The sequence below is a fragment of the Sapajus apella genome, unplaced genomic scaffold (assembly GCF_009761245.1).
Source record: "Sapajus apella isolate SASKATOON/1434 unplaced genomic scaffold, GSC_monkey_1.0 scaffold13, whole genome shotgun sequence".
NCBI lineage: Eukaryota > Metazoa > Chordata > Mammalia > Primates > Cebidae > Sapajus > Sapajus apella.
Window position 1 is genome coordinate 6,338,527 of NW_022436953.1, and position 24,514 is coordinate 6,363,040.

General features: G+C 46.3%; 1 protein-coding gene across 2 annotated transcripts in view; it reads left to right on the top strand.

Moving 5' to 3' along the window:
* WBP1L (WW domain binding protein 1 like) overlaps window positions 1-24,514 on the top strand; it is a 79,110-nt gene that overhangs the window by 19,210 nt on the left and 35,386 nt on the right. The window contains exon 1 of one of the 2 annotated variants that reach the window (XM_032281462.1): window positions 11,145-12,493. The exons of the other annotated variant lie outside the window; for it this stretch is intronic. Coding sequence (XP_032137353.1) covers window positions 12,467-12,493 — 27 coding nt within the window. The 5' untranslated portion in view covers window positions 11,145-12,466. Of the gene's footprint in view, window positions 1-11,144; window positions 12,494-24,514 lie in introns of those variants that run through there. 2 annotated transcript variants of the gene reach the window in all.

Genomic DNA, 24,514 nt, shown 5'->3' on the forward strand with positions numbered 1-24,514 from the left:
GAACGCCAGAGACCGGAAACAATTTAGTTGAAAGGAAATCTCCCCCTGGGCATCCTTCACTGGAATCCCATGGGAAGACCTGTGTCCCTTCAGTCAGAAACCCTTGTTCTAATCCAAAGTCACTTTACATTTTCAGACCTCCAGTATATTCATCCAGGAAGTAGGGATAGTAATATCCTGTTGCCAGGTGAGGTAAGGAGCAGCTAAAATGGATGTGCAAGTTGTTTATAAACCTTGAGTTCTGATTTTGTTGAATTGTTTCTCTGTATATATATATGTTTTTGTCTTGCTCTGTCGCCCAGGCTGGAGTGCAGTGGCACGATCTCAGCTCACTGCAGCCTCTACCTCCTGGGTTCAATTAATTCTCGTGTCTCAGCCTCCCAAGTAGCTGGGACTATAGGTGTGTGCCACCATGCCCCGATAATTTTTGTATTTTTAGTAGACATAGGGTTTCACCATATTGGCCAGACCAGTCTCAAACTCCTGACCTCAGGTGATCCACCTGCCTCGGCCTCCCAAAGTGTTGGGATTACAGGCCTGAGCCACTGCTCCTGGTCTCCTCTTTATTTTCTTGAAGTTTTCTGAGCTTCCTTAAAACCTCGAGTTCTCTGCAAGAATGAGGATGATGACTTACCGTGCTTCTCACTTGTGAGCTCCACCTTTCCTGCAATTTTGAGCACAGTGCAAGGCCTTGGAAAAACTTTGTTTCTTGAGTCTCTCAAGGAAGAACAACATTAGTGTTTCTGGGAGGGCCAGTGGCTGGGCTGTGATAGGGCATGGATGCTTGCTCAGAAGTACTTTCAGCTTTTCCCCCTAAGCTTTAGGTATGTCTGACCATTTCTTCGGCCTTGCTCTAGTACCTTCCTCATGATTCAGACTCTGGATGAAGGTGTTTTTGAAGTAGGTTTACTTACTGCTGTCATCCTATGTCACCTCACTCTCTGTGGCCTGGAAGTGCAGGGTTTCAGGCCTGGCCGTCAGTGGGCGTTATGTGACAAAGGGTTCAGTGTCCTCTGCATCTGGTATGATGCCTTCCCTGGTTTCACCACCTTTAGTCATCGTTTTACTTGGGGTGTGGACATATTTGTTCTAGGAGTTTCCTTACTCTCTACAACTTGTTGGAGGGATAAATTGTCCTAATGTTTGGTGTTTTTAACTGTGAAATCTTAGACCTGGCATACATTTGGTTACCAAATAGCCTAATGAGAGAGGACACAATATTTGATTTATGTAAGATCCAGGAAATGCGGGAAGGCACAATGCCATGAGCTGTGCTTCCAGCTAGACCTTAGTAAGTTTCGCAATCCTTTATGCTAAAAAGACAACTTGCAGGAGTTGCTAATGAAGGTATCTTGTGACATGGAGACAAAACCAGGAGCAGCTTTCTTTATTCCCTCAAATCCAAAAACGATTGCTAGCGAGTTAGACCATGGCCCAGCTCTGCTTTGAGAAGGGGAATCTTGCTTTTGGGATGATTGAAGTGCTTTAAATTCTTCAGCTGAGAAATGAGAGATGTACAGATGATAATGAGACACGTGGAGGGTTTGCTGCATCAGACTTCATGAGCTTGGGGAAATCCAGGCGTTCTCCTGACCTCTTAGCTGTTTGTCAGTTTCTGTGACCAGGCAGGTGTTACCAGCATTAATCTTTAGGGATTCAGCTATATTTTAGCTTCATTTTTATGATCCTTTTTGAGACAGGTTCTTGCTCTGTCACTCAGGCTGGAGTGCAGTGGTGGGATCACAGCTCACTGCAGCCTCAACCTCCCTGGGCACTCAGTTGAACCTCAGCCTCCCCAGGAGCTGGGACTACAGTCATGTGCCACCACACCCAGCTAATTTTTGTGTTTTTTTGTAGAGATGGGGTTTTGCCATGTTGCCAGACTGGTCTCGAACTCCTGGGCTGAAGCGATCCACCCTCCTTGGCCTCCCAAAGTGCTGGGATTATGGGCATGAGCCACTGCACCCAGGATCCTCTCTTTAGTCACGTCTTCATCTTCTTTCTTCTTTTTTTTTTGGAGACAAAATCTCGCTCTGTCACCCAGGCTGGAGTGCAATGACGCGATCTCGGCTCACTGTAACCTCTGTCTCCCGGGTTCAAGTGATTCTCCTGCCTCAGCCTCCTGAGTAGCTGGAATTACAGGAGTGTGCCACCACCCCCAGCTAATTTTTGTATTTTTAGTAGAGATGGGATTTCTCCATCTTGGCCAGGCTGGTCTCGAACTCCTGACCTCAGGTGATCTGCCTGTCTTGGCCTCCCAAAGTGCTGGGATTACAGGTGTGAGCCACCGTGCCTGGTGTCTTTACCTCTTCATCCATGTAACAATCTTTTCTTGAGGACCAACTTTGTGCAAGGCATTGTGCTTGCTACTGTGAAGAATATGGAAGTGAACATTTCATGTTTTACCCCTAAGTTGCTTACTTTAGAGGAGAAGGTAGGTCTGAGAAGAAATAACTAAAACATGAAGTATGAAATGGCTTTGTTGAGTTTATGAGTCACATGTAAGAAGTGAGTGGATTTTTCTATAAAAGCACAACCAAGATGATTGCTTTCTGGACAGTGAGAATGCCTAGAGCACCCAGAAGTGCTTCTGAAGACTCAGAGTTGAGATGCCTGTCATAAAATGACCTTGCTGTTAAGGCTTTTACTTGGGTCAGCCACCATTGTACCCACAGTCCCACTTAAAGTAGACCATGTCTCTCTTTATCTCACCCAAAGTTTAAATAACAGTGAAAGTTGTGTAATGAGAAGAAGTCAGAAAAAAAAAAAATAATAACAGTGAAAGATGAAGTCAGATTGGTGGAGACCTGGAAGCCTAATTTTCCTAATGGAATTCTCTATCCAAATTACATCTGGCCAAGGTGGGAGGATCACTTGAACCTACCTAGGAGTTCGAGACCAGCCTTGGCAACATAGGAAGACCCTGCATTTATAAAAATTTTAAAAAATTAGCCGCGCATTGTGGTACACACCTATAGTCTCAACTATTTGGGAGGCTGAAGTGGGAGGATCTTTTGAGCCTACGAGGTTGGAGCCTACAGTGAGCCATGATCGCACCACTGCACTCCAGCTTGGGTGACAGAGTGAGATCCTGTCTCAAAAACAAAAAGCAAAAAACAAATTACATCTGAGTGTGTTTCATTTAGTTGTTGTGATCTACGTCCCTCCTTTGTTCTTATTCCAATCTTTCGTTTGGAAAGGAATTGGTGAGGAGGCATGAAATATATCTGGAGACAGCCAGGAGCTGCACCTGCTGATTTTCATGTAAATCTTGGCTGCTTGGCAGCATGGTTGGGGTTAAACTGTTTCCAAGGTAGGAAAAACACGGACCTAGCATTGTGGTATGAAAACAAACAAGGCTGCTTTGTACTTGATGAAGTTCAAGTTGCAGATCCAGTGAGAGCCCATTAACTATTGGTGATGGCCCACTGACAGTGGTGAGTTTCAGAGACCCCTGCACATTCTGGAGATAGCAGCAAATGGTTGTGCAGCCTATGAAAGTAATAAATATGTATTCAGTGATTGTCAGCAACAAAGTGATTTTCTTGTTTAGGGGGCAGCGAGGCAAGAGGCAGAAACCTTAGGAAGCTATTGTAAACCAGTTTCAGCTTCAGCTACTTTTATTTCTCTCCATTTAAAGTTGGGCACAGTGGCATGTGCCTGTAGTCCCAGTTACTCAGGAGCCTGAGGTGGGAGGCTCACTTGAGCCCAGGATTTGGAGGCTACCGTGTATTATGATGGCCCCTGTGAATAGCCACTGTACTGCAGCCTGGGCAACATAATGAGACCCTGTCTCTTAAAAAAGTAAATAGACGTCTGAGGCTGCACCAATGACATGGTTGGGGTCAGCAACCTAGAACTCTTTCTGGCCCGCTTTGGAGAGCAGGATTCTGTGAGGTTGAGGTCAGTGACTGGGAATGCCCTAAAGTTGTCATCTGTATCTTCCTTCCATCACCCCCAACCTCTGCAATAAAACAAAATCAACTCCAAGATTTACCATATTTTAGTAGTAAATATCAAACAAGCAAAATGAGGCCCTAAAATACCCCACTAAAATAGAAATTCCTGTAGTTGATACTCATGCTGCTACTGTAATCAGAAAGAAAAAATGTGCTGGTGAAACGTACTCAATAGATGTGAGCGTGTGCAGGGCCTTGACATTCTACCTCCAGCTAATCTTTGCGTCATCTTTTTCTGCCTTTCTCGTATGCTCTGTGCGTCCTTGTTTCATGCTTTTATCCATGCTCGGCTCTGCCCAGTGTGCTCATTTTATCCACCGAAACTCTACGTACTATTTTAGTATCCATCTCTTTGGGGTTTTTTTAGTTAGTTTTTGTTGTTGTTGTTTTGTTTTTTTTTGAGACAGAGTCTTGCTCTGTTGGCCAGGCTGGAGTGCAATGGCACGATCTCAGCTCACTGCAACCTCTGCCTCCTGAGTTCAAGCAATTCTCCTGCCTCAGCCTTCCAAGTAGCTGAGATTACAGGCATGCGCCACCATGCCCGGATAATTTTTGTATTTTTAGTAGAGACAGCATTTTGCCATGTTGGCTGGGCTGGTCTCTTAACTCCTGACCTCAAGTGATCCACCCACCTCGGCCTCCCAAAGTGCTTGAGCCACCATGCCTGGCCTTAGTTTTTTTTCTTTTTTTTTTGAGACAGAGTCTCGCTCTTGTCGCCCAGGATGGAGTGCAGTGACGCGATCTCAGCTCACTGCAACCTCCGCCTCCCAGGTTCAAGTGATTCTCCTGCCTCAGCCTCCTAAGTAGCTGGGATTACAGGCACCCACCACCATGCCCAGCTAATTTTTTGTATTTTAGTAGAGACGGCGGTTTCTCCGTGCTTGTCAGGCTGGTCTCGGACTCCTGACCTCAGGTGATCCACACACCTCTGCCTCCCAAAGTGCTGGGATTACAGGCGTGAGCCACTGCTCCTGGCCCTTAGTTTGTGTTTTAAGAGACAAACTTTCACTCCGATACCCAGGCTGGAGTGCAGTGGTACAATCACAGCTCACTGCAACCATCACAGCTCACTACAACCTCAACCTCTTGGGCTCAGGTGATCCTCCTGCCTCAGCCTCCTGAATGGCTGAACCTACAAGGCATCTGCCACTATGCCTGGCTAATTTCTTAACTTTTTGTAGAAACAGGGTCTCAATATGTTGCTCAGGCTGGTCTTGTACTCCTGGCCTCACGTGATCGTGCCACATCAGCCTCCTGAAGCGTTGGGATTATAGGCATGAACCATTTTGTCTAGCCTAGTATCTATCTCTTGATAACATTTCCTTTGAAAACAAAAACTTTCTTTGGCCTTTCTGTCTTTCAACAGCATCCCTCCCCCCCTCCCTCCCTTCCTCTCTTTCTCTCGCGCTCGCTCTCTCTCTCTCTCTCTCTCTCTCTTTCTTTCCTTTTCTGGAAGCTCAGAGGCTCATCCAGCATCTCTTCTTTGAGCTCTTCTATGTCGCTGTGTTTGTCCCCTGCCCCACCATGCTTTTCCTAGAGTGAGTATGTTTGTTTCTGTGTGTCTTTTCTCCCAAACTGGGTAACTAAATAAATAAATCCTCCAGGGCAAGACTGATTTATCCAATAGTACATCTTTGTTATCCCCCCCGCACATCCTGGATAGACTGGATACAACTGTAAATATCAGGTCACAAGTAAGGGGGAGGTCACAATTCTAATTAATATTAAAATCCCATCTCCATCTGTGTCCAAGCCATTTTGGAGTCACAAAGACCTGGTTGAGATTCTGGTTCCACTGCCTATTAGATGTGTGTCCTTGAATGAGTTACCTAACATCATGGTGTAAAATATGAGATGTCCCCATCTGTTGGAATCTTCCCTCTCTGAAATTCACGATTTGATGTTTAGCAGAGGATTACATACTGTGCTTAAGAATCATTTACCCAGCTATCTTTCCTGCAAGACTCAATGGTAGGAAAGCACCCATGGGTTATTGTGGATACCTTGTGGAAGAAATAAGTTCTGTGACTTGTAGAATGCCTTGTCCTGCCCAGAAACAGAGGTGTGTGTTTTCTTGCCCCTACATGTCTGTCTTTGTCCAGCCCCAGAACATAGATAAAGCTAGTGTTCTTGGTTTCTAGCAGTTAAGCAACCTTTAGTGTTTCTGCTTGGCAGAGTTCTGCAAATTTTCATTCTGGGTTTAGAGTTGATCCCCTGGCATTCACCAAAATAATTACTTCAGGGTCCTTATGTTAATGCCCAGCCTCATACCCATGACATGAAGATGTCTAAGTTTAACTTTTATTGTGACATTCTTGTTGGTCTGAGGTTTGAATTAGTATTTTCTCTTCTCTCTTGAGTCAGAACTCTAAGGCCTATAAATGAGTGTGTGCCCAAACCAGAGAAAGATAAGAAAGGTCTCTTATCTTAGATAATAAGGCCTCTTATTCTGTGTCTGCCCAGCAGCCTCTGCTCAAAGCTCCTGGAAATAAAATGGCCTTACCCCTGGTGATTATCTACTACCCTAGAAGCCTGGCAGTTACTGTCCTGTTCTGACAAACCCTCTCTCTTCAGATCCCTTGATTGCGTAATAAGATTCCTCTAGACCTTCAGCCCTAGTCACCACCAGCCTCAGTTGACCAGATGCCATGGGTGTGGGAGCAGCTCACCAGGTTCCCAAGAGCCATGGCATAGGAAGGTCTTCAGCCTGTTCCTTGTGTGTGGATCTGTTGTGCATTGGGAACAGATGGGAACGCTGGGGCTTTCCCGGTCATTGACCTCATAGAACCTTGCTCTCCAAAGTGGGTTAGAGGAGGGCCCTAGGAGCCTAGGACCCTGCCTTTACACTGCTGAACAGCACCGTCAGATCCAGTGTGTGTGGCAGGCTCTCTCTCTCTTTTTTTTTTCTGAGATGGAGTCTCGCTCTGTTGCCCAGGCTGGAATGCGGTGGTGCGATCTCGGCTCACTGCAACCTCTGCCTCCTGTGTTCAAGCAATTCTCCTGCCTCAGCCTTCTGAGAGTAGCTGGGACTACAAGTATGTGCCCCATTCCCAGCTAATTTTTGTATTTTTAATAGAGACTGGGTTTCACCATGTTGGCCAGTATGGTCTTGATCTCTTGACCTTATGATCCACCTACCTCAGCCTCCCAAAGTGCTGGGATTACAGGCATGAGCCACCATGTGCAGCCACATGGCAGTCTCTTAAACAGGGTTCTAGAGCACTGACCAGGGACCTCCCTGTCTGTTTAACATTCACCTGACCCTCAGTTCTGGTTTTTGCTGTTTATTTTTTCCTTGTTTGTAACTTCTGATATTCTAATATCTGACGCCTGTGTGATCATAAAGGAAAGAGCCTGTGGAGCCAGAGTCTTCACTCGAATCCTTGTGCTATCTCACAGCTGGCTGTGTCACCTTGGCAAGTTACATAAGCCCCACATGCCTCCATTTCTGCAACTGAGTAATAGTGATAGTAGTGGCCACATTGTAGGGTTGTTGTGGCTTTGAGATGTTGGTTAGATAGAGTTCCCAGCATGGAGTTTGGCTCATGGTTAGGGTTGAACAAATCATTATCTCTCCCCTACCCCATCCCAGAATTTAAAGATTATAAATATATAAACTGCCTACAAAAATGTTGCCAAAAGATACTTGAGCAAATTTACTACAGTAAAAGAATGAATTCAGCTAGCTGTGAGCATATATGTTGTTACAGTGTGTCTTAAATTAATCCAGTAGGGCACAGTGGTTCGTGCCTGTTATGCCAGCATTTGAGGATGCTGAGGTGGGAGGATTGCTTGAGGCCAGGAATTTGAGATCAACTTGGGCCACATAGCAAGACTCCCTATTTAAAATAAAATTTTAGGGAGGTGCGGTGGCTCGGTTCTGTTTCCCTGGTTCATAAAGAAGCAACATAGGAAGTCCTCATCTATGTAACAAAAACAATTTTTTAAAATAAAATATTTAAAAGTTAATCTGAGGCCAGGCACAGTGGCTCACGCCTTTAATCCTAGCACTTTGGGAGGCTGAGGCAGGTGGACCACTTGAAGTCAGAAGTTCGAGACCAACCTGGCCCACATGGTGAAACCCTGTCTCTACTAAAAATACAAAAATTAGCCCGGTGTAATGGCGCATGACTGTAGTCCCAGCTACCTGGGAGGCTGAGGCAGGGGGATCACTTGAACCTGGGAGGCAGAGGTTGCAGTGAGCCAAGATTGTGCCACCATATTCCAGCTTGGGTGACAAAGCGAGACTCTGTCTCAAAAAAAAAAAGTTAATCTGAATCCAAAGGGTAATATTTTCAGCAGTATTGTCTCTGGGGGTTCTCTGAAGTGCAGAGGAGGAGACCTTAGTGGAAGGATATCTCAGATGCTGCTTGAGGCCATAAGTAGTTGTTAACTTGCAATTTTTTTTTTTTTCTTTTGAGACAGAGTCTTACTCTGTCACCTGGGCTGGAGTTCAGTGGCATGATCTCAGCTCACTGCAGCCTCCACCTCCAAGGTTCGAGTGATTCTCCTGCCTCAGCCTCCAAAGTATCTGGGACTATAGGCATGTGTCACCATGCCCAACTAATTTTTCTATTTTTAGTAGAGACGGGGTTTCACTATGTTGGCCAGAATGGTCTTGATCTCCTGACCTTGTCATCCACCCGTCTCGGCCTCCCAAAGTGCTGGGATTACAGGTGTGAGCCAACATGCCTGGCCCTCTTTTTTTTGAGACAGAGTCTTGCTGTGTTGCCCAGGCTGGAATGCAGTGGTGCAATCTTGGCTCATTGTAACCTCTCCCTCCTGGGCTCAAGTGCTCCTCCCACCTCAGCCTCCTGAGGGCTGAGACAACAGGCACGTGCCACCATGCCCAGCTAATTTTTGTATTTTTTGTAGAAATGGGGTTTTGCCATGTTGCTCAAGCTGGTTTTGAACTCCTGGGCTCAAGCAGTCTGCCTGTCTCAGCCTCCTAAAATATTAGGATTACAGGCATGAGCCACCATGCCTGGCCAACCTGCAACATTTTGACAAGATAACCCTGCTTAACTCTAATTTAGTATGACTTCCTTTAAAAAAAAAAAAAAAAAAAAAAGAGTTGGTGAATTTAGCATTGAATTTAATTCTGCACTGGCAGGCGAATGACTAAAGTCATTTGAAAAAGGATTTACCCTCTCTTTGGCTCATGATGTTTGAGCCTGGATCACGTACATAGAAGAACCCATTTTTTTTCAGGCTAGCAGAAATTGTTAATGATCATCTTGCTTTTCAAGTGGCAAAGCTGACTACTTTGTCCCTGGGTTGTAGTAGTATTTGTATAACATGGCAGAAAGTGAACTCACTTTCCTGGGAATGACTGATTTTGCCAATTCAACCTCTTTTTCTCCTAACCCCTCAGATCTCAGTGCTTAGTGAATGTTAGTGAGGGGCTGTAGGCAAGAAGTTGATTAGTAAGAAAGAAGCTGTTGTCAGCAGTCACTTTTTTGGAATAGATGATATTGTACTAGGTATAATGCCTTGGGTTAAATGCTGCCTTGCACACAGGAATTTATAATCTGTGAGAAGTTAAAAATAGACAAATGCTGATTAGAAACACTGTCTTGAGTAGCATCATAAAAGGATGATTCATTAGGAAATCAGGAAGCCTATAATGCAATTTTGATCATTTAGGTTGTATTTTTATAAGTTTTTTTTTGGATTTCTAGTAATTTTGTTGCAATTCCACTTCTGAGATCATCACTGATGAATATTATTTAGAATTATGGGGCCAAGCTCAGTGGCTCATGCCTGTAGTCTCAACACTTTGAAAGGCTGAGGCACAAGGGTCACTTGAGGACAAGAGTTCAAGCCTGGGCAACATAGTGAGACCCTGTCTCTACGAAAAATAAAAATAGCTGAGCGTGGTGACATGTGCCCATAGTCCCAGCTTCTTGGGAGGGTGAGGCAGGAGGATCACTTGAGCCTAGGGTGACAGAGCAAAACCTTCTCTCTTAAAAAAAAAAAAAAGAAAAAGGGGAGGGGGAAGAAATATGAAATACTTCATAGCCTATTAGAGCAAAGTTTCTTGTATGTTTTGGTCATAGTGGCATCCCCAGTGCCTAAAACAATGCCTGGCACACTGTAGGCATTCAGTGAGTGTGGAGTGAGTAAATGAATGGGTACACCTGCCATGGCACTCTTTCTGGAGAATTGCAGGTGCCAGTCTGGTCTTGTGAGATCAGTGTAGACTACATTGCCCATGAGGGGATGAGGATGCTCTTTCCTCCAGTTTGACTGCCAAAGTTAATGCTGCATGTGTTTTGTGGTTCTCAGTAGTTACCAGGGAACCAAGGAAGTGAAAGGAAGGGGTTGAAAACAGCCTCATTGCTCTTCCCTGGGCAGCTGTGCCTTGATGTCCAACCTCGTTTGTCTGGCAGTTTGACCTGGTTGTTGGCAGCAAGGCCTGGGATAGACCGTGTCTTGATGTCTTGAGAATACGTGTGTGCCGAAGAATGGCTTCCCAGTCCCCAAACACCTGCAGGAGCAGGAGCTACTTTGTTTACACATCAGCTGCCTTTTCCTCTGGCAGTGAGGTTGTGATCCATTCTTTTTGTGAGTCTCAAGGAAATGGCTCAGCCAGCTTGGCACATTCATTTTCTTGTCAGGAAAGTCGATGTGACCTTGACCGTCAGTGGGGACCTGCAGTAAACACGTTGTGTGTCTGGCTGGATTCTAATGATCAAACAGTACTTTTGGCACCTCGCTGTGCTGTACGTGTCATGCGCTGCTAATTTATTGTCCTAGGTGGGGGTTATAGATACTAATTTGCAGGAATAATTTCTGACCTACATGGGCCATGCCCAGCACAGTGCCACTACCATGGAAGCCTTGGATAAGTACCATGAAAGAAAATTGTTGCAGAAAATGAAAGGAAAGATGAAATATACTTGCTTTGAGTCCTGGACAGTATAATTAATTTGTAGCCGAGGAAGTTATTGAAAAGTAACTTTGTATAATCTAGCACTTTAGGGGGCTGAAGTGGGCAGATCACTTGAGCCTAGGAGTTCAAGACCAGCCTGGACAACATGGCGAAACCCCATCTCCACACAAAAAAACAAAAATTAGCTGCATGTAGTGGCCCGTGCCTATGGTCCCAGCTCCTTGGGAGACTGAGGTAGGAGGATCATTTGAGCCCAGAAGGTAGAGGTTGCAGTGAGCCAAGATCATCACACCACTGTACTTCAGTCTGGGTGACAGAGTAAGACCATGTCTAAAAAAAAAAAAAAAAAAAAAGGAAAAGTAACTTTGGATTTATAAAGCTCCTCTGAACATTGTTCTCCTCGAGTCATTTCTGGAAATCCAAACCCAAACGGGACCTTTTGTCCTGTGTGAGTGTTGTCTTTGGTAGAGGATTCAGGCCCAGGGAGAGCTGCTGTGACCTGCTGTTTCAGGAAGGGTAGCCAGAAGGGATTTGGCTTACACCACTGACTAGGAAAAGTCAGAGCAGGACACCATCCCCACGGCTCTTGCGTCTGGTGCAAAACTTGCTGTTGGAGAACCCTTTTCTCCCTGAGCTGAACTTAGTGAAGAAAGCAAGACACACCTAAGGCGGTGAACTTTTCCAAACCAAGAGTTGGTTTAAATATAGATGATCTGCCTCTCTGGCAACTTGGAGGCTGCGGGGGGACTTGTTGTACCTTTTATAAGGCAAGTGAGGAAAGATGTTGGCACCTGTACTTGCGCAGTTTGTTTATGAAATATAAACTCTCCTGTGGAAGCGAGGGCTCAAAAAGGTCAGTGTCCAAGGTAACGTGTGTCCTACCTTAGCTGGGGAAAAGGTGCCTCTCCAAGCCCTCCCTGCGAATTGCCTCATTCCCTAGAGAAAGTTGGGACAGCCAGGCTTAATGTCCTGTTATTTACTGAGCACCGACTCTGGCAGGGGTGGGGGTGGAAAAGTTTCTGTGAAACTGACAGACATTAGACTTGATTTTCTTTCCCAGGGAGGAGAAACAATAGTCTAGGAGCTAGAGAGTCCATCCTTATTCAGACCAGTGTAGCTCTTTTCAGCTTTAGAGACTTGATTTATGTACCCCGGAGCTGCTTAGAGCCAAGGGGTTGCAGCAGCCTGCTCCCATCTGCAGCTCCCACTGTCTTCCCACAGTGGGCTCTGGCTCTAGGTGGGTCCAGGGCTGGGCATCGTGGGTCGGCAGCACATCCTCCTCAGTATTCCAGCGCAGCTGTCTGAAGTTTTTCTGCTGCGCCTGAACTGATGTCATTTCCCCCTTGGCAGACAGCTTCGGCTTAGCTGCGTCTGAGATATGTCACGAGAAGGTGGGGGTGGGCCAGAGCCAGGCGGGGGGAGTAGCAAGGAGAGCAGGAGGCAGTGTGCCTGCTTGGTCCCAGGACTCTGTTTACTTTGTCTGCTTTGCTAAGGAAGGCCGGTGAACCAGGACCGCCACGCACACAGGCCCACCAGGGGCAATGCTCATTCCAAGACCTTAACTTTTAAGAGCCTTTTGTTCCAACGTTAGTGTGGACGATGCTCTTGCAGGATGCCTTTCCTTTTGGGTCTTAGACAGGTAATTGGTTCTGCACGGATCGGGATCGGAAGGGAAGAAGGGGTGGGAGCTTGTTTATTGTACTACTGCTTTGGGTGGAGGGAATATTTTAGCAAATGCCTCTCGGTTATACCAGGCCAGCTCCCACACAGAACTTTCCAGTCTCCCTTCTTGTTTGCTAGTTGCTCCTTACTTTCAGAGCCACCGTGTTCTTAACCCTCTACATCCCCGAGGTTTCTCTAGGGCTGTCCGGTTCTGATTTGCCATCAGACCCTGTAAAACTGCTTTGGAAACTTCACGGAGGAGCAGCTGGAGAGTGGGGCTGGGGCAGGGGAGAGGCCGAAAGCCATGCTTCCTGCAAACCCCTTTTATTCCTTCTCCATTTTGATTTGGCTAGTCAGGGGAGACTCCCTCATAGCCCTCTGGTTCTGAAGGAACTCTGATTTGGGGGTGGGGTGAGGGCTCTGTACTTCTTTTAAAGGAAAGGCTTTCTTCCTTTCAAGCATGTGGCTGGGGCTGTGCGGCTCAGGGACATCCCAGACACCTCAGGGGAAGGGGTGTGGAGTTGACCCCATTTTGGCCTTACCGATTTATCAAGGCAAACAGACCCCTGTGGCAAAGACTTGATTGCTCGGGTGAGCCGCCCTTTGAAGTGGGGGCACTGCATTCATTCTAGCCGGTAAAGCAGTGAGGAATGAGAGAACAGTAGCAAGCCAACTGCTGTCTGCTGAGAACACAGCTGTTGCCAACTATGTGTTCCAGGGCTTCTGCGAGTCGGACACCCCCACCCCCTCTTCGTCTGAGAGGCATGTCTATATCGGAATGTGTAACTGTAACCAGCAGCTGCTGGCTGTAAGGGGTGGGGACAGAGCACACACCCTCTGCTGCCTGTTCCTGGGTGAGGAAAACCACAGATGAGTTCACAGCAGAAGCCCTAGAGGGGAGCCGCTAGGGACTGGTTGCTTCACTCTGAGAAAAGTGCTAGGTGGGCAACTCTCCCTTGAGTTGCCTACAGTTCTGTTCAAAGGAAGCTCCTTTGAAAAGCCCCAAACTTAATCAGTTCTTGTTATCTTCAGAGTTTGCGTTGATGCAGCTGATGGGCAGAGTGGTGTCCACTTGGAGCACCCCTTCTGCCCCCACAAGAAAGACTGTCCTTTTTTTTTTATTGAGATGGAGTCATATTCTATTTCCCAGGCTGGAGTGCAGTGCCATTATCTCAGCTCACTGCAACTTCTGCCTACTGGATTCAAGCGATTCTCCTGCCTCAGCCTCCCAAGTAGCTGGGATTACAGGCATGTGCCACTATGCCTGGCTAAGTTTTATATTTTTAGTAGAGATGGAGTTTCACTATGTTGGCCTGTCTGGTTTCGAACTCCTTACTTAAGGTGATCTGGCTGCCTTGACCCCCCAAAGTGCTAGGATTACAGGCGTGAGCCACTGCACCTGGTCAGAAAGGCTGTCCTTAAACCTGTGGGCAGAGAATTTTGAGCAGTGTTGGAAATAGGATGAAGCTGGGTGAAGCGTCTCATGCTGTGTCAGCAGGCTGGGAGGGCGAAAACTGCCTAACAGAGTGGAGAGGGTGGCCTGGGAGCCAGAAAGACCTGCATTCGCATCCCAGCCTCCCTGGGGTCTTGGGCAGGCTCTTAGCCGCTCTGAACCTCATCTCTGAGGTTGCACAGAGATTCCACCAAAGAATGTATGTGAAACGTTAGCACCTTGGCTGGTAGAGAGTAGACATAACTCTTACTTTGATCCACTCATTCCCAAAGGATGCAACACTGTAGGGGTACAGGAAGCGAGAAGCGAAGGGACTGATGCCTTGACAGGAGCCAGGTGTGCCAGGCAGGTGCCCACAGCCAGGCGAGTGAGCTCTCGATCTGTGGTCAGTGACCATTGTGCAGTGACATAGAGCTGGAAGGCCACCTCTTACTCTACCAAGATACTGTTTTGGTGTTTTTTTGAGATGGAGTTTCACTCTTGTTACCCAGGCTGGAGTGCAATGGTGCAATCTCAGCTCACCACAACCTCTGCTTCCAGGTTCAAGCAATTCTCCTGCTTCAGCCTCCTGAGTAGCTGGGATTACAGGCATGCACCCCGACACCAGCTAATTTTGTATTTTTAGTAGAGGCAGGGTTTCTCCATGTTTGTCAGGCTGGTCTTGAACTCCCGACCTCAGGTGATCTGCCCACTTTGGCCTCCAAAAATTCTGGGATTACAGGCAAGATCCACCGTGCCCAGCAAGATACTGTTAATCTTATATACTGAGGTGGCAAGAGGGCGAGGGTCTGTGTCCAGTTACTTGGACATGTAGTGAGAGAATGAAGCAGTGGGTAGCATTAAATTAAACTCTTCAAGGGGAGTGAAGGGTTGAGATGGTTGTTGTGGGGAGCCTCTGAGAGGATCAACAGCAGGTGAACCTTTAGCTCTTGCGTCTGAACAGATGCCTGGGGGAAGGCAGAATTTAGAAGCCTTCTGAAGGCTCTTCCTGCCCTAAGCTTCTGTGACTCAAACTCTTGCCTGTACAATCGTGGGGTAGTTTTGGTTATATAATTTTGTATATTTCTAGTATTTTGGTTCAGACAGTGTAACTACATTCTTTATTGGAGCCATGTAGAGGCCAGCCTTCTAAGGATCACTTGGTGTAATTCTGTTTAAGAAAAAATGACACATAACGCTCATGTGCACACACACACATAAAATTGATCTTTATCGTACATATGTATATACTTTGGTTTATTTTTTTCCACTTAATCCATATGATAACCCTGTGTCTTATGTGTAGTGTTATTCTGTTTGTACAGAGGTGCATGCTGAGGTTTAGAGAAGTTAAGCCATTTGCACAGCATTGTTTATTGTCTAAAGAAAGGGTAATTGAAGATTTTTTTTTAACTAGAGTCCTTCCCAAATCCTGGATTTTTCTCACTACCTGGACTGTGGGGCTTGATGTCTGAGAGTAGAGTATGATTAAGCCATTGTTCTCCGTGGGCATGTTTCTTTCTAGCCTGCCCAGGTAGGAGAGAACATGCTGCTTACCTCTTCGTATGCTCACTTGCATTTTACTCTGTGGAAGACTTTGACCACTTAATGAATGTGGCCTGGTATAAAGGACACAAATATACACAATCCCTACCTCCAGGGGGCTTATGCACCTAAAGGAATTGTTCTCAAAACCATAAAAATCACCTGGAAGTGGGGCTTATTAAAATGCAGATTTTGGCTGGGCACAGGTGGCTCATGCCTGTAATCCCAGCACTTTAGGAGACCAAGGTGGGCAGATCACCTGAGGTCTGGAGTGCGAGACCAGCCTGGCCAACATAGTAAAACCCCGACTCTACAAAATTAGCCGGGCATGGTGGCGGGTGCCTGTAATCCCAGCTATTTGGGAGGCTGAGGCAGGAGAATTGCTTAAACCCAGGAGGTGGAGGTTGCAGTGAGCCAAGATCGTGCCATCAAGACTGTCTGAAAGAAAAAAAAGTAGACTGTTTAGGTCTGGGGCCCGGGCCCAGGAATATGCATTTCTGTGACGTTCCCCAGGTGTTTCTGGCCCAGGTTGTCTCTGGCCGCACTTTGAGAGACTTCCTCTAGAGTTTGGCGTGGAAATAATTACAAGCCAGCGTGCTGAGACTGCAACAGAGGAACGCCCAGGAACTGGGAGAGCAGAGTGTGGGGGCAGGTACCTGAATCAGGCTAGGGGAAGCTTTCCTGAGAAACTGATATCTGATCTGACTCTTGAAGGGTGAGTAGGAGAGTTTACCAGACATATGAGCTGGGGAAGAGCATTCTGGACAGATCAGGTTGGGAGAGTTGTTTTTGTTTTCTCCTGCAGATGGCAAGGGAAACTGTCATTCACCTGTTGAGTCTTGGTATTGAATTTGCCTGAGGCAAGACAAGGACCTTAGCTGACCAGGTATGGGTGTCTTTTATGGATACTGAGAAGGAGGAAGACGTCAGGGCCTTTCCGTTTAATAATGAGCATGGCATGATTTCAGTGTCTGTAAAGGGCAGACAAACTGTAGGATGTATTAGTTCTTTCATGCAAGGGATGGTTAGACAGCTCACAGAAGCTCCAATGTTGACTAAAAAATGCTCTTTTTGTGCTCAGATGAACCAAAGCTCAGAAGATAGTCACCTGCTAAACTTTTTGGATAAGGCACTATATACCAAATTTAAGATAAAATACACAATTAGGCATGCTATCCCTTTATTATCTGACAAGATCAGAAAATAGATTTTCTGGTTAAAAGATTCCATTATGTGTACCTAACAAAGGGATTACTGATTTTCAGAGAACAGTATTGCAACAGAATGTTCTTAGTCATGATTTGAATGAATTCTATTTCATGTGCATCCAGAAGGCATTGATTGGGTAATGCTGAAGGATTCTTAGGAGCAACACTCGACATCTGAAAAGTACTGTGCACCTATTCTACCCAAAGCATGTTGTGAATACAAAGGGTATCAACTCCATTCCTGCCCTTAAGGGGTTTACAGTCAGGTAGGGAAAGTAGAATAAGTACACAGGTAATGAGGACATTCTGCAGGTGGTGGCAAATGACATTAGAAAAGAACAGAATGCTGCAGTTCAGAGGTGTGAAGAGACAACCCTTGTGCAGGTGGCCCTTCCCACAGTCCAGTAGTATCAGTTGTTGCACTGTAGGTGTTAGGTGTGTAGAAGGTAAGTTCTAGTTGTTGATGGAATGCAGACTAGATCCACTAAGACAGTAATTTTACATCTGGCACCTTGGAATATTGCCTTTCTCAGTGGGAGAGACCCATTGTCCACACCAATGAGATGGGATAATCCTTGATACTGGAAATGAATAATACCCATCAAAACCATCTTAGGGTCCCTTGCGCATGTTGGAATTTGTCATGGAAAGAGGCGCAGGGGGCAACTCCTGGCCCAAGGGGCTGTTTGTATTTTTGAAAGGGTGAACTGGTCCCTGGGCTGATGCCGAATGTGACAAGGCAATTAGAATGTTACATGGCACTTACTCCCTGGGCAGAAGTGGACTTCGAGTCTCACAAGGAGAGCACTGGAAAGGCTCTGTGATGGCCAGCTAAAGCTGCAGTGAGGGAGCCAAGACTGCCTAGAGGGAAGGAGGAGAATTGCCGAGCTTCCAGTTTAACCCCTCAACTGCTGAATGTTAGCCAGCATTGACTTGGAGTATTTATTATTTCACCACAGTGGCCACCGCTGAGGGAGGAGGTCTTATCTCCTTTTTGCTATAAGGAAACTGAAACCCAGAGAGAAGTTATCTGTTCCAGACCCCAGGACTAATGTGTGGTTGCAGCAGGGGGGTGGGTAGTGCAGGTCTGGAGTGCAGGTCTTCCTGGTATCTGTCTGCCCCTGCCCATTGTTCTGGCTTGGTACCCGCACCCACAGCCCGCTGCAGGCCTCTTCCTCCCTGCCTGCTCTGTGCCCGGCAGAAGACTGAATGTTGACTATGAGTCGCTGTTACCCTCAGGCCCAACCTCTTTCCACCAGGTTGAGGACAAATTAAGCAAGATCTTGCTTGGAAGGGAACTAGCTGTATGTAGCAGCAAACACCAAAGTGACACTTGTTTGTACTACCTAAAGTTGAAGCCACTATCTTTATCTAAACTGATTCTTGTGACAGCTCCACAGCATACCTCAATTTCCTACTGTCACCAAAGGTGAGAAAGGTGGTACTTATCCAAGCCCTTTCAGGTTAATTTTTTTTTGGTGGGTGGGAGGTGGGGGTGAGCTGGATGGGGGTAGGGCTGGAGGGGGGTCAGGGATGGAGGTTTGCTCTGTTGCCCAGGCTAGAGTGCAGTGGTGTGAACTCAGTTCACTGCAGCCTCCGCCTCCCAGGCTCAAGCGATTCTTGTGCCTCAGCCTCCTGAGTAGCTAGGATTACAGGTGTCCGCCACCACGCTTGGCTAATTTTTGTATTTTTAGTAGAGATGGAGTTTTGCCATGTTGGCCAGGCTGGTCTCAAACTCTTGACCTCAGGTGATCCACCCACCACAGCCTCCCAAAGTGCTAGGATTACAGGTGTGAACCACAGTGCCTGGCCTCAGGTTAATTTTTCACCCTCTAACCCTCTCTGTTGAAAGAAGCTGCTTTTTTTTTTTTCTTTAGAGGAACATGACTTGTTTTTCATTACATCTGTTATCAGAGCAAAGAGAAAGCAGTGTACTGGACAGTAACTCACTGGAAGAAAGGACTGTGGCTGCTGATTTTGAAACATTTATCCAGGATGGAGCCAAAGAAAACAGTCACTTCCTCCAGTGATAGCCCATGAGTGTGACCCACCCCCTCCCACCCCTTTTCCTTGAAGAGGTAAATTTTAGTCCAGGAAAACAGAATACTTTAGGGCTATTTTTAAAAAATGCTTTGAAATCCCTTCTCCTGCCCTCATTCCCTAGCAGTAGTAAGATACTGTTTTCTTACCTCTCCCTCCCTAGGGCTCCTTGACTCTATTTCTTGCTAGTTTGTAGCAAGAGTGGGTTGAAAGAGCCCTGAGTGTGGACCTGCCTGAGCCATTTCTGTGCTCCTCTGTAGCCATTGCTTCTCTGGGCAGGGCTCACCTGAATTTGAACCCCAGACCTCACAAGAGGCATCTATTGCTGGTTGCTGGAAATGGTGATTAAAATCCTGCAAGGGGAGGGGCAGTGCAGGGAAGGAGACTTGCTTTGGGAATGGCTGGAGTGTGACACACTGACTTCTTTTCCTGAAAGTGGCTCAGGGTTTGCCGGACTGTGTTACACATGAGACGCTGGTTTCCTTGGGCATTGCGTCAAGGAGGCCAGAGTATTTATTATCATTTGGTTTTCTTGCTTAACACACAGGACTTCAGGAGCTCCCACCAAACTGTGACGCACGGTCTCGATGTGGTTTCAAATACTGTCCAGCTGATCTTGTGGTTTCCATCGAGGGTTTGAAAGCCCTGGTTACCCACCAGGCAGGTGGTGTGAATACCTGTGATCTCTCACGCCTCTGGGTGTGGCTCTGGAGTGCAGTAGGAAGATTAGGACAGGCTGGTTCGGACTGCCAGCACAAATAGAACGTACAGTCATTCCTGCGTCTCTGTGTAAGGTTCCAGATGCATGGGCCAGGCTCAGCTGGTGCTGGGTTACTGTAAACCTGTCCCAGCCAGAGAGCCATGATTCAGTCTTGCACTGGTCATGCGAAAATCACACTCCCACAGCCTTGCCCCAGGCTTTGGAGGACCCCTTCATGCTGCTGCTTGTACCATGTAGCTAAGAGGCTCAAGGGACAACTATGGTTAGTTGACTTAGCAGTCGCCAGGTTCAGGACTTTGTGAAGGGCTTTTTGCCAGGGTAGGTACGTTTGTGAGACTGACATCAGTCCTGTCCACGGGGAATTTAGAGCAGCATAGTGGTAGGGAGTCTATGAGGCACTCAGGGAACAAGAATGGCTACAACACAGTTCTGCACAAAATATTGTTCTGCAGTTTGGTTAAAACAGGGACTCTAAACTAGGGATAGTTTTGGCCTTCCCCCCTCCCCCAGGGACATTTGGCAGTATCTGGACATGGTTGGCTGTCACTGGACGTGGTTGGCTGTCACAGCTAGGAGGGTGGAAAGTTGCTACTGGCATATCTAGTTAATAGAGACCAGGGATGTTGCTAAACCCTGCAATGTACAGTTCAGTCCCCTGCAACAAATAATTACCTGACTCCAAATGTCAGTAGGGCTAAGGTGGAGAAACCCTGGGGGAGAAACCCTCATAGTCGTCCACTCTGCTTGGGAAGCAAGAGTCACAGGACTGAGGGAAGAAGGACCATGCTGTTTTAATAAAGGAGAAATAGGTGGACCCTTCTTGCTGCCTTCTAAGCAATGTGTGTTAATTATCTGCCCAGAAATTGAGAATTTTGACATTGGTTGTCTCCTTAATCACCAGGTACTCTGTCTTATCAGTGACAGGTACAGAGTCATTTTTTGTGGGCTAGAAGATATGACCAAGCCCTTCTGGAACCGACATTTCATCTCTTACTCAAATAATCTGGATAGGCCAGGCGTGGTGGCTCACACCTCCCAAGCACTTTGGGAGGCCAAGACAGATGGATCACCTGAGGTTGGGAGTTCGAGACCAACCTGACCAACAGGGAGGAACCCTGTCTCTACTAAAAATACAAAATTAGCTGGGCGTGGTGGCGCATGCCTGTAATCCCAACTACTCGGGAGGCTGAGTCGGAATCACTTGAACCTGGGAGGTGGAGGTTGTGGTGAGCCGAGATCATACCATTGCACTCCAGCCTGGGTAACAAGAGCGAAACTCTGTCTCAAAAAAAAAAAAAAAAATTCTGGATAACCACCCCCCAGGAGGACAGGATCTCAGTAGTACCCAAATTACTTTATACATACAACTTAAAGAACAGTAAAGCATAGTTATTTTAGTAGCAGGCCATATTTCAAGCCAGGTACCTGTTGCTGTGGATTGGGTTTATTGTAATCTGTCAAATCTACCCTTAGTAACGTACTAAACCCCAGCTTTTCTTTTCTGATTTTTTTTTTTTTTTTAAATGGAATGTCACTCTGTTGCCAGGCTGAAATGCAATAGCACGATCTCGGCTCACTACAACCTCCGCCTCCCTGGTTCAAGCAATTCTCCTGCCTCAGCCTACCGAGTAGCTGGGATTACAGGCACGTTCCACCACACCCAGCTAATTATTGTATTGTTAGTAGAGATGGGGTTTCACCATGTTATCCAGGATGGTCTCGTCTCCTGACCTTGTGATCTGGCCGCCTCGGCTGGGATTATAGGTGTGAGCCACTGTGCCCGGCCAAACCCCCTGTTTTTCTAAATCACTGAAGTCTGTTTTAATCTTCAAGTCCAAGCTCTTAGAGTTCCAAAAGTTCTAGTTTCTTAAAGTTTTTCTGTCTTTTGGAGACATAGCCTCTGGATTCTGAAAACTTTTTATCCTGTGCCTATTTGCAGTGAGACCCTTGTTAAAGTGACCCCTTGTCTGAGACAGAAGTAAGTAGTTCCCTTGAGCAGTGTTGAACTTGTTGCTGGCAATACATCTCTGGTACTGGTCCCAAGACAGACAACCACAGAAGGCAGGTCCCATTATGAGCTTCTTTGCTCCCAGAAGGTCTGCTGCAGTGGGATAGAACTGCTGAGAAAAAAAAAGGGGTGGGGAGTTAATCTAGAATTATGCTTAAAATGAGGAATAAGATGTGGCATATGCTTTTCACTGTCAAATGAAACTGGCAAATCTCTTTTCAAGCACATCATCCATAAATTAACTTGTACCTTCAATGTTTTAGATCCTTTTGAAAACTATACCTCTTTCTTCTTTTGAAAAAAAGAAGTGGGTATTCTGTTTGACCAAGAGCTTTTTTGTTGTTGTTGAGATGGAGTTTCACTCTTGTTCCGCAGGCTGGAGTGTAATGGTATGATCTAGAAATTCCACCTCCCAGGTTCAAGCAATTCTCCTGCCTCAGCCTCCCGCGTAGCTGGGATTACAGGCGGGTGCATCACCCGAGGTCAGGAGTCCGAGATCAGCCTGGCCAACATGGCGAAACCCCATCTCTACTAAAAGTACAAAAATTAGCTGGGTGTGGTGACATGCACCTGTAGTCTCAGCTAATCAGGAGGCTGAGGCACAAGCATTACTTGAACCCAAGAGGTGGTGGTTGCAGTGAGCTGAGATCGTGTCACTGCACTCTAGCCTGGGTGTCAGAGTTAGACTTTGTCTCAAAAAAAAAGCTCAAGAGCTGTATGTAAATGTGTACTGTGTATATTTACCTGTATATGCATCATCCCTGCTTGAAATGATTACCTCAAGGCTTTGTCACAGATCATTAAATAAAGAACACATTCTATTTATTAGATTGTACTTATGAAGGAACAAGATGAACTTGAATATTTTAGGAAGCTTTACAGCAACAAAAATTGAAACAAACTTTAAAAAGTTTGTTAGGTTTTATTTATTTATTTATTATTATTTTTTTATTTTTTAAGATGGGGTTTCACCATGATGGCCAGGCTGGTTTTGAACTCCTGACCTCAGATGATCCACCCACCTTGGCTTCCCAGAGTGCTAGGATTACAGGCGTGAGCCACCACGCCTGGCTTGTTTTGTTTTTTTGAGACTGAGTATTGCTCTGTTGCCAGGCTGGAGTGCAGTGGCACGATCTCAGCTCACTGCAACCTCCACCTCCCAGGTTCAAGCAATTCCCCTGCTTCATCCTTCCAAGTTGCTGGGGCTATAGGCGTGTACCACCATGCCCAGCTAGTTTTTTGTATTGTTACTAGAGATGAGGTTTCACCACATTGGCCAGTGTGGTCTGAATCTCCTGACCTCATGATCTGCCCACCTCGGCCTCCCAAACTGCTGGGATTATAGGCACGAGCCACGGCACCTGGCTTGTTTGTTAGATTTTTTTAAATCTAACAGCTTAGTTATTACAAAGTACCATCCAATGCAAAGTTCGTATCTTATCTGTCATTTTTGTGTCTGTCAGCATCTAGCATAAAAGTTTAGGGTAACCCTAAGCATTAAATTATTTCCACTAAATTTTGGGTTTTAGGTCTTGGGAAATTCTTCCCAGCTGTATGATCACTCTGAACCTGTTTCCTATAAAAAGGGGAATGAATAATATAGGTAAAAACACCTACGCCAGTGTTTGAAACGCACAGTCACTAGGCAAAACTGGTTCTCTTCCATGCTGTCATGCTGTTGTGGTAGGAGATGTTTCCAGATTATCCACAGGTGCTCCCATCGTGCAGTGGAGCGGACCCCTCTTCTTTATCAAGGCTCCTATTTGACATGTGTTTAAGATGCTGCGTGAGCCATAGTGTAGAGAATTCAGATGTCTGCTGCTTGTATTTAGGTGCCTTTAGCCTGCCTTAACTTCAAAGTTGCTACTAAACTTTAGAGCAGGAAGTATAGTCAGGTGCCCGAAGAGGCCAGGCAGTGACATGACTGAGTCAAGCAGATGGGATTATTGGGCAGTAAGGATGGGGCAGGGGGTGGGACTGTGTAGACTGGTGAAGCTGGAACCCACGTACATCTCCGCCCACCCTCTGACAGCCGTTTGTGAATGTGGTCCTTGATTTTTCTAGAGAAAGTGGAAATCTGGATTTTTGTATGAATTTCTCTCATTTAAAAATTTTGACAGTCAATTCCATTTTTTTTTGTTGTTGTTTTTTTGAGACATGATCTCACTCAGTTGCCCAGGCTGGAGTGCAGTGGCACAATGACAGCTCACTGCAACCTTGAATTCCTGGACTTAAGTGATCCTGCTGCCTCAGCTTTCCAAGTAGCTGGAACTACAGGTGCCTGCCATCATGCCTGGCTTTTTTTTTTTTTTTTTTTTTTTTTTTAATTTTTAATAGAGGTGAGCTCATGCTTTGTTGCCTAGACTGGTCTCAAACTCCTGGGCTCAAGCAGTCCTCCCTCTTCAGCCTCCTAAAGTACTGGGATTACAGGCCCGAGCCAGTGCACCCAGCCCACTTTTTAATTTATTTATCTATTTATTTTGATTTAGAGTCTCACTCTATCACCCAGGCTAGATTGCAATGGCAAGATCTTGGCTCACTGCAACCTCTGCCTCCTGGGTTCAAGTGATTCTTCTTCGTCAGCCTCCTGAGTAGCTGGGATTACAGACACCTGCCATCATGCCTGGCTAATTTTTGTATTTTTGTAGAGATGGGGTTTCAGCATGGTGGCCAGTCTGATCTTGAAGTCCTGACCTCAAGTGATCCGCCCGCCATGGCCTCCCAAAGTGCTCCGATTACAGGTGTGAGCCACCTAGGCTAGAGTGCAATGGCATGATCGGCTCACTGCAACCTCTGCTTCCTGAGTTCAAGTGATTCTCCTGCCTTAGCCTCCTGAGTAGCTTACAGGCACGTGCCACCACACCTGGCTAATTTTGTAGTTTTATTAGAGACGGGGTTTCTCCATGTTGGTCAGGCTGGTTTCAAACTCCTGACCTCAGGTGACCACCTGCCTCGGCCTCCCAGAGTGGTGGGATTATAGGCGTGAGCCACTGCACCTGGCCAACCTAGCCCACTTTTTAAAAGCAGAGAAAAACAACGGTGCC